Source organism: Anastrepha ludens, chromosome 2 (genome assembly GCF_028408465.1).
Source record: "Anastrepha ludens isolate Willacy chromosome 2, idAnaLude1.1, whole genome shotgun sequence".
NCBI lineage: Eukaryota > Metazoa > Arthropoda > Insecta > Diptera > Tephritidae > Anastrepha > Anastrepha ludens.
In genome coordinates this window covers 27747120-27759808 of record NC_071498.1, presented here as the reverse complement: position 1 = coordinate 27759808, position 12689 = coordinate 27747120, and the positions used below count along the sequence as shown (strand labels likewise).

At 37.0% G+C, this 12689-nt stretch overlaps 1 protein-coding gene across 2 annotated transcripts in view; it reads right to left on the bottom strand.

Annotated features, from left to right (window-relative positions):
• Window positions 1-12689, bottom strand: part of LOC128866831 (uncharacterized) — a 94146-nt gene that overhangs the window by 35079 nt on the left and 46378 nt on the right. Inside the window, exon 1 of one of the 2 annotated variants that reach the window (XM_054107842.1) lies at window positions 2023-2304. The exons of the other annotated variant lie outside the window; for it this stretch is intronic. Coding sequence (XP_053963817.1) covers window positions 2023-2116 — 94 coding nt within the window. The 5' untranslated portion in view covers window positions 2117-2304. Of the gene's footprint in view, window positions 1-2022; window positions 2305-12689 lie in introns of those variants that run through there. 2 annotated transcript variants of the gene reach the window in all.

The following is a 12689-nucleotide window of genomic DNA, read 5'->3' as shown; positions in this document are numbered from 1 at the left end:
CTTAGAGTCATTGTCTTTTTGGAAAACTCAACCTTGCCCAAGATCTAAGCAATCTACTGATGGTTTCAAATGTTCTTCTAATAAGTTTTTATGTTTTTATCGGCCCATAGTACCTTCAATAAAAGTCAGCTTTCCAACGCCAGATGCAGCTGTAGCTACCCAACCCATTGCGCTACTTTTTCAATGTTTGCCTTGCTTAAGTGAAACAAAGCAGATGGGTGTAACACATGGCTGAAAAGTCCCGAGCCTAACAAAGAAAACACTTTTTATTTTATTTGTTCAAAATTAGCTTTATTCGTCAACGTAATTTCCATCATTTCAGCGCCGCCCCAACATTTCAATACCACTTTTGCTGCCAACAGCCAGTAGTCGCTGGGAGCCAAATCTGTCGAATACGGTGGATGTAGGAGCAATTCGAAGTCCAATTCATGTATGATAGTTTTGTCATTGTTTTGATTGGCTTGTAACATGGTGCGTTGCCTTGATGAAACGAATTTTTTTCTTTGTCATATGCAGACGTTTCTTTGTAATTTCGGTCTTCAAACGCTCCAACGTGACTTCTGGCTATTCCCAAAACTCAAGAGACCACTCCGGGGAACGCGTTTCGAATCGATTGAGGAGATAAAAGCTAAATCGAAGAAGGTGCTGATGGCTATACCGGAAATGGACTATTTGGCATGTTTCGGCGATTGGAAAAATCGTTGGCATAAGTGTATTTCATCGAGAGGGGATTATTTTGAAGGGGATGAAATTGATTTACAAAAATAAATAAAGATTTTGCATTTTACAACCAAATTCACCTTACTTTTTGCCCACAGTAGTATTACACCACGCACATCCCAAAATACCGAGGTCATGACTTTTCCAACCTTTTATCACGCTTTCGGGCGCTTTGATCGTGTTTCACCAGTTGCTGTCCACTCAGATGACGATCAATTTGATTCCGGAGTCAAGTGGTGGATTCATGTTTCTTCCATTGTGACATATCGACGCAAAAGTTCCGGTTTATTACTTTTAAACTTGGCCAAACACTGCTCAGAATCACCTACATGTTGTTGTTTATGATCAGCAGTGAGCAAACGCGGCACCCACTTTAAATATAGCTTTCTCATAGTCAAATCCTCATGAATTTAAAGCCATTCTTATATTCATATAAAGCCGTTCTTTTGATATCTCCACGATGTCAGCTAACTCACGCAACTTCTCTTTTCGATCATTCAAAACGATTTTGTGGATTTTTTTGATGTTTTCTGGTGTTACCGCTTCATTTGGACGTCCACTGCGTTGTGCGTCACCGGTGGCTCTGCGACCACTTTTCAAGTCAGCAAATCATCGAACCATCGATTTATTGTTGTTTCTGATGGAGCGGAGTCCCTATTACACTTTTCAAACCGTTGCTTTGTTTGAACGATATTTTTCCCCATCAAGAAGCAGAGCAAAATTAAAACACGAAATTCTTTTTGATCCATTATTTTGAAAATAACAAAAGTAGCGTCACTCTTAGCACAAAAATTTTAACAGCTGTCATTTGAAAGTTAGTACTAACTGAAAAATAGGTGAATACAATGAAACTAGTGCCATCTAAGTGTTAGACCCGGGACTTTCAGCCCATGCGTTATTGTATGCCTTCTGGGAAATAAGAAAATATAATATGCTGCTGTATGTGGACTTAAGTCCTTCACTATATATAATATAATTTTACAGCACTTCATTATTTCTAGCAGAAAACGTGAAATTAGTCACAATTTTCAGCAACGATATGCAAAATCAAAATTCTTTTCGATATTTTCTTATATTTATGTGTGTAAAAGCCAGCAGCACGTAAAAATTCTACCTATCTGTGCTGGCCTACTCAGCTTGCAATGTAATACATACTCGTACATAGCTTTATACGGTAACTTCAGTTGCAATTGCCAAATCACGAAGAAAAAACAGACAAAACTTATTCAATAACGAGATGCACGAAAATAATATAATATATGTAAATGTAAACAGAAGCAGAGTAAATATGAATGTGCTTACCTAAGGGATCCACTCGCAAAATTATTTCTGTTTCCACCGCATTGATTACATAGAGCGATAAAAAGATCAAAATCTCTGCTTTTGAATAATTCATTATACTCTCGGCTGAGTATGGGCACCGAAATCACTTGAAAACATTGGTGTCTATTTTTCGGTGATATTACCTCAAGTAGAGTTTTTTTTATAGTCGCATGTAAATACATGTATTGAAACCGTTTAAGAACATACATACTAATCCATTTACACAAACGACATCACTGCAAATATGAATGGTGGTGGTTGTATCGCCCTGAGTTGACTTTAAAGATTCTCATTCCAAAAACGTTGTTATAGTTATTAATCATGATTCAATAAGAGAAGGTTTGCTCAGTAAGCAGCTTTCCCGTTGCCTCTTGACAACTCGGCTCCCTTAGCAAGTTACTGAGTTTCTAAATCTGGGCATTTTGTGTAAAAGTGGACAAAAAGTAAAATTTGTAGAAAAAATAAAAGATATTTAATTATTTACAATTGCTTTAAAGACACTGGCATTCTGTGAGGGTAAGTCCTCACTGGTCCTTGAGTGTATCGAGAAACTAAACTTGTTAGGATCGCACAGAATCGCATCCGACTAATTTAGGTCCCAGGACTACCCCTCTGTCCTAACTGGGAACGAAGTAGTTGAAGCATTGGCAAAAGTGGCTGCGCCCTCGTTTTATAGAAGCCGAGCTCTTCCTTGCTATGGGACAATACACCATCAAGCAGGAGTTTAGGAGTGAATAACAAAGGCTAAGGGAAGTTAACTTGCACCAAACTATGAGGCTAAGACAGGTGAAATCCTTATTGAGGAGGGTACAGCCAAAAGAAATCTAGCAAACTCATAGCCCTCCCAAGGGATGAACTGAGAATGCCCAGGGGCATTTTCACAGGCCAGATTACGCACTCATTTGCACACAAGGCTCCAATACACCTTCCACCTTCATCTCCTACAAAACTGCCAAAATTATGCTAAAAATTTGGAATACCAAAATTGCAATCTTTATTTTTTCACTGTATTTCCTATACGGCAAAATATTGGTTGGAGTACTGAACATGCAGCTAAAATGGGATTAGTCCAGACCGATGTGTGTAACACATGCAATGAAACGAATGTTAGGGGTACTTTGGAACACCTAAATACTTTGCCATTACCCTGCTCTCTACAGGATTCGACTCATCCTTGAAGGATATTGCTGATAAAAAGCTGAACGGCTTGTTAAAGTTCGCGAGAACGTGCATTATGAATTACGTAAAATGATATCTGCGACTCCAGATATGTACATGGCACTGGAAACACAATGAACCCTAGGGGTCTATGTGAGATCCTTTTACAAATAAGCCGGCACTATCTAACCTAACCTTCTCTGGATGGCAACGCTATATGGCGTAGAAGGTTTAGACATCTTGGCCCATTGCAGCCAGAAGAAACATATGCTCAGTTCAGCACAGCTCTATCTTAAGTTTAACAAGGGGACCGGGTTTGGATGAGGTACTGTAATGAGTACAGAGCACAAAAGACCATGAGGTCAAAGTGCAAACTTCAAACTACATCTAATCTCAACTGATTATATCCACTTTCTCCACCCTTCTTAAATGCAACTTTTTCTAAGGGAGTGTGAAAACTCGAATGTCTCAAGTGAGCAAACCTTTGATAATTGAATCATGATTATTAATAACACAGGCCAACAAAATCTCGCTTTTTTACAGCTTTTAAAACGGCTATGGGTGTTTCTTGAAGGTTTTTTTATGTTGACAACGAATATGATCTTGAAAATGCTCCAGAACGTCAGGATTTTTGGCAATTTGAGGTTAAAAAGTCAAAAAATGCAGATTTTGGCCATTTTTTAATTTTTTTTTGGGCAAGGTAAAGTTTTTTTTTTAATTTTCCACAACGGCATCGCACAGTACTAGTCTTCAGTTTTAAAATCCATTTTTAAAAATATTTTTGCGATTAATATAAAAAAAATTATACTATTTTGAATTCGCCCTTTACAGGGGCGTTAGAAAGTTAGGAAGGTTGAATTTGCATATCTAAAAGTCTCCAATTCAAAATAGAATAACTTTTTTTATATTAATCGTAAAAATATTTAAAAAAAAATGGATTTTAAAGCTGAAGACTAGTACTTTGCGATGCCGTTGTGGAAAATTAAAAAAAGCTTTACCTTGCCCAAAAAAAAATTTAAAAAATTGCCAAAATCTGCATTTTTTGACTTTTTAACCTCAAATTGCCAAAAATCCTGACGTGCTGGAGCATTTTCAAGGTCATATTCGTTTTCAGCATAAAAAAACCTTAAGGGGTAACACCACTGTACACGCGTAAAATAAACACGATTTTTAAAGAATTTTTTTGTATAGAAGGAAAGGGAAAACAATCACTCTGATTTGGGAAGTTATTACTTATATACCAAAATACAAAACTACAAAGTTTGATCGAAAAATTTTACAAAATGGCGGCATTGGAGACATTTTTGTAATGTGTTTTCTCTTGAAGGAGCTCCGCGGCACGCAGCACAGAGGGTGCAAATTTTAATCTGGAACAAAGAAACATTTTTTTCCTTAATCTAGATAAGAATAGCTAGAGAAACACGTAGGGGATTTAAAAAATATTTATTTTTGTGGAACTAGCAAGCATTTGAAGGAAAAAACTCTATTTTGGACTAAAAAAACGGCACTTAAATAATTATAACAATCGTTTAAATTAATCTATCGAAAATCCCCTACGCTCTTCTCTTAAGAAGGTTATTATACAGACGTAGTGAAAAACCTGATTAAAAATATTTAAAATTGTTTGAGTTATGCTGCGTGCCAATTTCAGAAAACGTGTTTTGAGAAAAACGCGTTTAAAGTTTGGAAATTTGGAGAAGTCGTTAGGTAGCAGTCACTAACGCTTGGTTAAAAGCTTAAAATATTTATGAAATAAACTTCGGTAACGTATAAAACTTTTTGTTCTTTATTTTAAAAGGTTCAAAGAATTTTTTAAGCTTATAAAAAAAAAATCAATTTTTTGAAATTTCTACAGTGGTGTTACCCCTTAAAACCTTAGTTAAAATTATCGAAAAAGTTTTTTGGTTGTTGGCCCAGTGAAATAGTCATCGCGTGTTGACCAACCTGATGAATAGCCAAAAAACCATTTCAAGGGTAGTTCAGTCCTGTAAATCCAGGCTGAACTATCTCGGTAGACATAAAATCCTGATGCTAGCATGGGTCCCGAGACACGTGGGGATCGCGGGCAACGAGATCTCTGATTCTTTAGCTAGGAGGCCAAAGAAGTTGGCCTCAAAGCCCATTCTGCAACTCCCTTCTGCAGCCATAAAAGCCACGGTTAGCAAGCGGGTTACTTTAACCCACAAGCGAGCTTAACAGGCTGGGCTGCAGATGAACAAAACTGATGTTACCTGTCATGTCCGACCAACTGTCGCAGACCCTCCTGTCATTAAGCAGAAGGGACTGTAGGCAGCTGGTTGGACTGATGACGGGCGAAGCACAGCATGTGGAGAGGAAAATGAGACGGCAGCCACTTTCTGTGCGTCTGCGCGGCCTTGGCTCGAATCAGGCTTGAGGTCTTTGGCGCTGATATGTTAAAAAGCGCCTACTCAGATTTGTTCGGTTAGATTTAAAGCAAATTAAAAAGGAAAAAAGAGAAAACAAAAAATAAAAATTAGTATTAACAATAGCTGTCTGTATCTTACCACCACGATGGTATGCAAACAGGAAGCTGAAGGTAGTTCAACTCTTCATTAAACCGAGGCAAATCACGGACGACAATTTCAATGGCAAGATGCACAAACTTCTCCAGTACTCTTAACTCATATCAAATAAAAGTCTTGTCCATGAAATCACAACTCCAACTCTTAAAACCCCTCAGAGCTGATTTGATTTTCATCTGATTCACTAAAAAAAAAATTCGGTTTGAAAAAGCTTGTCAAGGGACCAAAACTCCTTTGTTAAAGCTGTCAATATTGTGGTAGAGTTCTCACAACCTGTCATGCAACGGGACGGCGTTCTTTAGAGAGAGAAGAATTAACACGCCGCGGTGAGTTCAGTCGCGACTTTCGTACGCACCGCACTAGTAGGAGTAGTAGGTGTAGCACCAACATATTTGGTATACCTTGGATAGTAATGGGTCCTCACATCCTTGGAGGTCTGAAAATTGCGCTTTCTACAGTGATAAGAAATTCATGGTCGGGTTGGGTTGTCATTAAGACGTAAGTAAAGTGTGGGAAATAAATATAAGTTTATAATGTTGGAAGAGTGCAAGGATGATAGATTACCAGGTTTGACCTTTAGCTATGGTGAAAAATGAAGTTGAACGTTTTTCGAACTAAAAGAAGACAACTATATGAACAAACCTTTATACAATAACATATTATTTTGTATTGGCACAGCAACCTCGCCAATACGCTCAAGTAAAAAGACCAAGCACTCACACCATCACACGCCTGGATGCTTGTCAAAAAAATAGAAAGAAGAAGAGTGTGCTTACTTATAATTTTGTACAAATTACGTCAACCAATCAGCTGACCCCTTTTAATTCGCTGAGAGCCAGTTAACGGTGAGATCTAAGCCAGACCTTTGAAATTCTATCACCATGGGACAAATGCGATTTACATGACGAACTGAAGATGAGCGTTCTTACTAACGTTGTTTTATACGGAGCGGTTCACTTAGATCTTTTAGAAAATTAAATAAATCTCCTCTGAATATAAATTCAATAAATACAGTTAGTTGTAAGCTATTGTAATACAGGCTGTTTTAGTGCAACCTGACAGTCACTAAAGACTCCAATCTGTATCCCGCTCCATCTCTTCTCAATTATCCATTCTGCTACTTGCAAAATGGCAAAAATTTCCGTTTGGAAAGCAGTTGTCATTCCTCTCATAACGTAATGATACCATCCGGCTCCAGAACCTATTCCATTCTTAGACCCATCGGTAAAGAAAATATCCGTCAAACCTCCCTGAATATATTGTGGATTGCTCACGCAATCTGAAATCAAATTTCGTGCCAAAAACCATATATATGGAGTCTACACATTGCTTTTATTGCTTCCTGTTGTATCTTAAGATCCAGCGGGAGCAAATCAAGCATAGCATTTAGGGCATCACCATCGGTTGTACTCATGGCACCCGTGATGCATAAACATACACTTCTTTGTAGTCTGTATAGTTCCCGAAGTGTGGACTTAACCATAGTCCGTCTTCACCAAAGTGAAGTGCTGTGTATATCTACCAGACCACAGCAGGTTTCAGACCCCAGGTTTGCCAAAGGCTCTACGGCATTGTTGAATGATACGTTCTAGATGTTTATAGACCTTTTTATTTACCAGAAGTTGGCTATACTTATATGACATCATATCCAAAACATAACCTATTTCGATATATCCGATTTTAAAAAATATTTACAAAAAAATTTGTTAGTTCAAGGGTACAATTTTTCCCGTTTTTAGTTAAAGGGTACGTCAGTAAATAAAAATCATCAATACAATTTTAATCAAGCCTTAGCAGCTAAAAATTACTGCTTCGTAAAGTTTTGAATTTACGATTTTCTACCACGTGTTTCCTACTTTACATCTTAAAATAAGTGTTAAATGGAAAATATTTTGCAAATTATCTTAGAAACTATAATGTATTTTTAGCTATCCAAATAGGTATATTATTCTAAGAATAATGTAATTGAATAGACTCAACAGGTAGTCCGCCATTACTCTTAGGTACCTGGCATAATTTCAACAATTGCACAGGTCGGGTGAAAAAATAAATATGTAGTTTATTTATTCACTAGAAAAAGCCAGTGTCATGGTAGGGTCAAAGCAAAATCAAAAAATTCTACCAAAAAAATATTGAACAGATACTCCCACTATTATTAAAGCCCCATATGAATTTTATAATTTGTTGCAGGAAAATTATCCATAGTCATGTGCACACGTGGTGAAAACGTGTTTAACCCTATAGGTACGGAGTCGCTCGTCGGGCGAGCATCGCTGAGGACGAGAGGTGGAGAGTGCGCAGTAAAGAAAATAAATACGTTGAACGTTATAAAAACTAAGGCTTTTTATTTAACACAATAAACGTTTTTCCTAAAATCAGAAAATAATGATAACAAACTCCTATCACTACTAATGTTGAAATGCCTGAGTGGATGCCTAAATGCACGGATTTCACTTCCACTTGACGAAGTAATGCCGTTATATTCCGTCTTATCAGATTCAAAGTAATATTCGTCAGAACTGTCACTAGCCATCGTGCGTAGGATAAAATATAAAATATATAAAAAGCCTGCTGGTTCCTCTGGCAGGGCCACTGAGTGAAGAACTGAAATTCGTTCTGACTCTACCGTCGTCTCATATCGTAAGTTTACATTATAAGGAAAATAAGATTTCATCGCCCCTTAAGGCCCCTAATGGCCCCTAATGTCTTTGAATGAAATCGTGACTCTTTTACTATACCTCTGCGTATGTTATCGCTCAGAACGACAGACGTCGCGAGCCTTGCAGCTACGAACTAATTTGGGTGGCATATACGCCGGCACGCGTCCGGAATGGTAACACGGCTTGGGCGGCTATATGCCGACACACGTCCCCAAAGGGTTAAAGGTGTGCTATTTAGAAGACCGTTATCAGTCGATGGGCTGACATCACTTGGGACGTGTTTACAAAAAAACTGAGATTGTGTTGGTAATATACGAAAAAAAATCAGGACAGCTTTCACTAATGTTGCTTCGTTGCTATTTGAACAAACGACTGATTAGACGACTATGTGAATGTGTGTGTGAAATGATTGTGCGGAATTCGGGCAGCCGAAGCTCCCCTCACAAACTTCTTTTTCACCTTAGTTAAAGAGCAAACCTGGTAAATATATTATCCTTGAAGTGCACCCAATATAGTTTAAAACAAAATGCGATAATTTGGAAAGCAATGTATTTACATAACAGTTTCAATTATATGTGAGGAGCAGCAGGACGCTTGTATTTTATGTATTACTTAAAAAATTCTCTGGTATTATATTTAAGCAAATCGAAATATTGTCAAAGCATCCAGGATGCGTAGAAACAAATTTAGACTCATATGCTACATTTTTTCGCATACATACAAATGTACCATATAAATGAATACACATAGTAGAAAAAGTCTGCGTTCACCTATACAAATATTCTTTGCATTAGAAAAAGTTCAAAACAATAAATATTTCAGAAATTTTTTTTAATGAGTTTTATTTCGTTCACTTAAACGTAACTATCACACATATTTCGCTACCAATAACAAAATCAAATTTAAAATGAGATTACATAAAATTAAAAAGGCCATTCAAACTAAACGGAAAAAGTTTGCGTTCACTTCAATAATAATAAAATAAAAGGCTTAAGATCATAGGAATGTTTTAAAATTAATAGCTAGTTGGATATCCACGCCTTTTTATGACTTCTAGAAGGCGTCTTTTCATTGATCCAACTAGTTTGGCTGTTATTTCTGGACTTATGGCTTCCCATTCCTCTTTAAGCGCGTTCTTAAGCATTTCCTTGCTAGTTATTATACGCTCTCGTTTTTTTTTCTAGAACGTCCCATAAGTGCTCAATGGGGTTAAGGTCAGGTGATTGTGGGGGTGTGCGAAGTTGTTTTGGAACATTATACAACAACCACAACCTAACAATCTCTGCTGTGTGTTTCGGGTCTTTGTCCTGTTGGAAAACAAATCTTTCACCGAGTCCCAGTTTGATTGCACTTTCTTTCAAATTCGTTTTTAAAATATCGAGATAATCATGTCTGTTCATTATCGACTCAATAAACTGTATATTTCCAACGCCCGAACTAGCCATACACCCCCATATCATGGCACCTCCTCCCCCATGCTTTACCGTAGGTACCAGATTTTGCTTTCCAAGTGCCGTTCCGTTTTTCCTACAAATAATTTTACGACCTTTTATCCCGAAAATGCAAAACTTGCTCTCATCTGAAAAAATCACACTATTCGAACACTCTGGTGGCTTGTTTACATATTACTTGGCGAAAGCCATCCGCTTAAGTCGATTTACTCGCGATATGAAGGGTTTTTTCGGGCCACTCTGCCGTGAAATCCGATTCTTTTTAGAATTTTTCTTACTGTATCTGGATGTACTTTCTTTTGGTATTTTACTTCTATGTCTTTTGAAATTTGGCTTGCTGTTAGTCGTGGATTAGACTTCACAAGAATAATTATGTTGCGTTCTTCTCTTTCCGTCAGTTTTTTTGGACGCCCAGAACGAGGCTTAGACTCCAAACAATTCGTTTGCTTGAAGTTGTTTATCACTCTTTGGACCGAGGAGTATTGCCTCCCAACAATTTTCGCGATTTCCCGATAGCTCTTACTATTTTGCCACAAACTTACAATGATTTTCCTTTCACCAATATCTATTTCTTTTCGCCTTTGGTCCACAGTAGCAAAAAATGTATTTCTAATATCAATTTTTCCCTCTTTAGATTTGTTCTTAACCGCGTCAACTACATGAATGATTTAAAATTAAATTTAACGTAATTGCCATGCAAATAATCGTCACTATTCGAAATGAACGCACACTTTTTCTGCTCAGCCTATTTAAGAAACTGTACTACAATCCCGTTATCTGAACACGACGCAGCTCAAACTCCAAAAAATTTTGTTCATACCCTCTACGAATAATTTTCTTTGAAATAAGTGAAAAGAAATAACTGAGAATTTTAAGATAAACACGTTAAATTATTTTAATACTTTATAACAGTGGGTGAACGCAGACTTTTCCTACCATGTGTATATGATTGCGAAGGCAAGTCAGCATGGCACCACTGTGCAAACTAAATTTTTTTTATGCGGTAGAATTGCAGTAGATTTGAGTAAAATGCGGTAGATTTTCATTTATTCGACAAAACAAAAAATATATATAGGAATAATAACAGAGGAATTCAGTTTTTGTACTTGTGGTACTTGGTTTTACTACAAAAGATTTTTCTCTGACTAGAAAGCGTTTGAAATTTATTTGACAAACCGTCAATTCCATTCACAAATTTATATTTCTGCGCAAAAATAATTAAGTCACTAGGAGATGCATATGTATGTATGCATCTACAGGTGTATAAATCATTCCCAACTCTGGTGGGGGTAGGTGCGTTTGCTGGCGTTTGTACAATTAGTGCTACGTTCTTTCTCATCAAGTGCACATTTTTTTTCTTTTTAATAGAGGTGGTACTGCCACTGGGCGAAGCGCTGGAAAATTTAAATGTTTATTTAAAATTAAATATAACATAAATTTATAATTTAACTTTTTACAAATTTATGCATCTACAAACGCACCGCCAAAACCTACTGGAAACTATATTTAGTAACTAGAATGCTAGAATACAGGACTACGTCATCTCAGGCTCAAGACGTCAGCACAGAAAATAAGAGAACCAAATGAAGAGGAAGAGTAGGTGAGAGGAAAAATAAGCGAGGGTAAGTGAAAAGTCAAGAATGAAAGTATAAATCATGCACGCATACATTTGCACACAAAGCTTGGCTCATTTTCAGTACTGACGTCACTCAAATGTCAAATTCGCCAAGAATAAAGTAGCAGTTTGCGGATGGCGCCACCTTGGTACGCCCTACATAGTGGATTTCGACCTGGATATGAAGGTGCTGTCAGACAAGGTTTTGTAGTACTAAGATCAATACTTTAAACATAAGTTACCAGACAAAAAAACAAGAAATTTTGTATACTAAAATGCGTTCCCACGACAGTTGGTTCTGCAAAAGTTACAGGAACAACCCAGTTTTATATCCAGCCAACGACTGCCACTCAGCAGCATTCCACGTACATGTTTATGCTACTACAACAACTACTAAAATGCGGTAAATGTGGTAGATTGTGAAATTTAAAAAAGTGTACAGTAAATTTACCGCATATGCGGTAGAAATCTGCGCACGACATGGCACTTGCATCGCTGTGTCGCATCATAACTTTTTGCACGAGCAAAACTCATCTTCGCTCACTTCTACAACTAGGCGTGATGATTTGCCTTTCCTCTTGTTATCACCCGACCGACCGCATCAATGTGAATATTTCGCAAAAATTTACTTACTCATTTCTGCAAAACATTTGCATATTAAATTTGTTAATATTCGATATGCAACTTATTGGAAATGGAATGTGAAAAATATCATCAAAATATTCTTCCACTACTCTGAAACAAAACAAATTTTTGGAATGAGTTCTCCTTTTAAAACTTCATTTCAAGTGGTAATATGAAGTATTTATCGAGATACAAGCAATTACATAAAACTGGGCGTGGCATCGCCCATTTTTACTTTACTTGAGTCCTATTCCTTTTTTGGGTTCATCACTTTCACCCAATTTGAGAAATTTAAGCTTATTTATAACAGATATCACGTTTGGTTTTTGTAAACTATCGATATATGAGTGGTGGGCGTGGTTATTGACCCATTTATAGAGAGTAATATTTTCACCAAGTTTCATTGTATTATCTAATTTTTTTTTTTCGGGTTGCTCAAGTGTGCAAGGTGACGTTGAATATGGCCTACAGTTCAAAATCAAAAATTAGGAAGAACCTCTCCAAGCCGTTTTAAATCAAAGGAGGCTTTAAACAAATCATGTTTCCGCATACGACAGAAGTGAGATTATGATAGTACACCTTTTCAAAGCATATA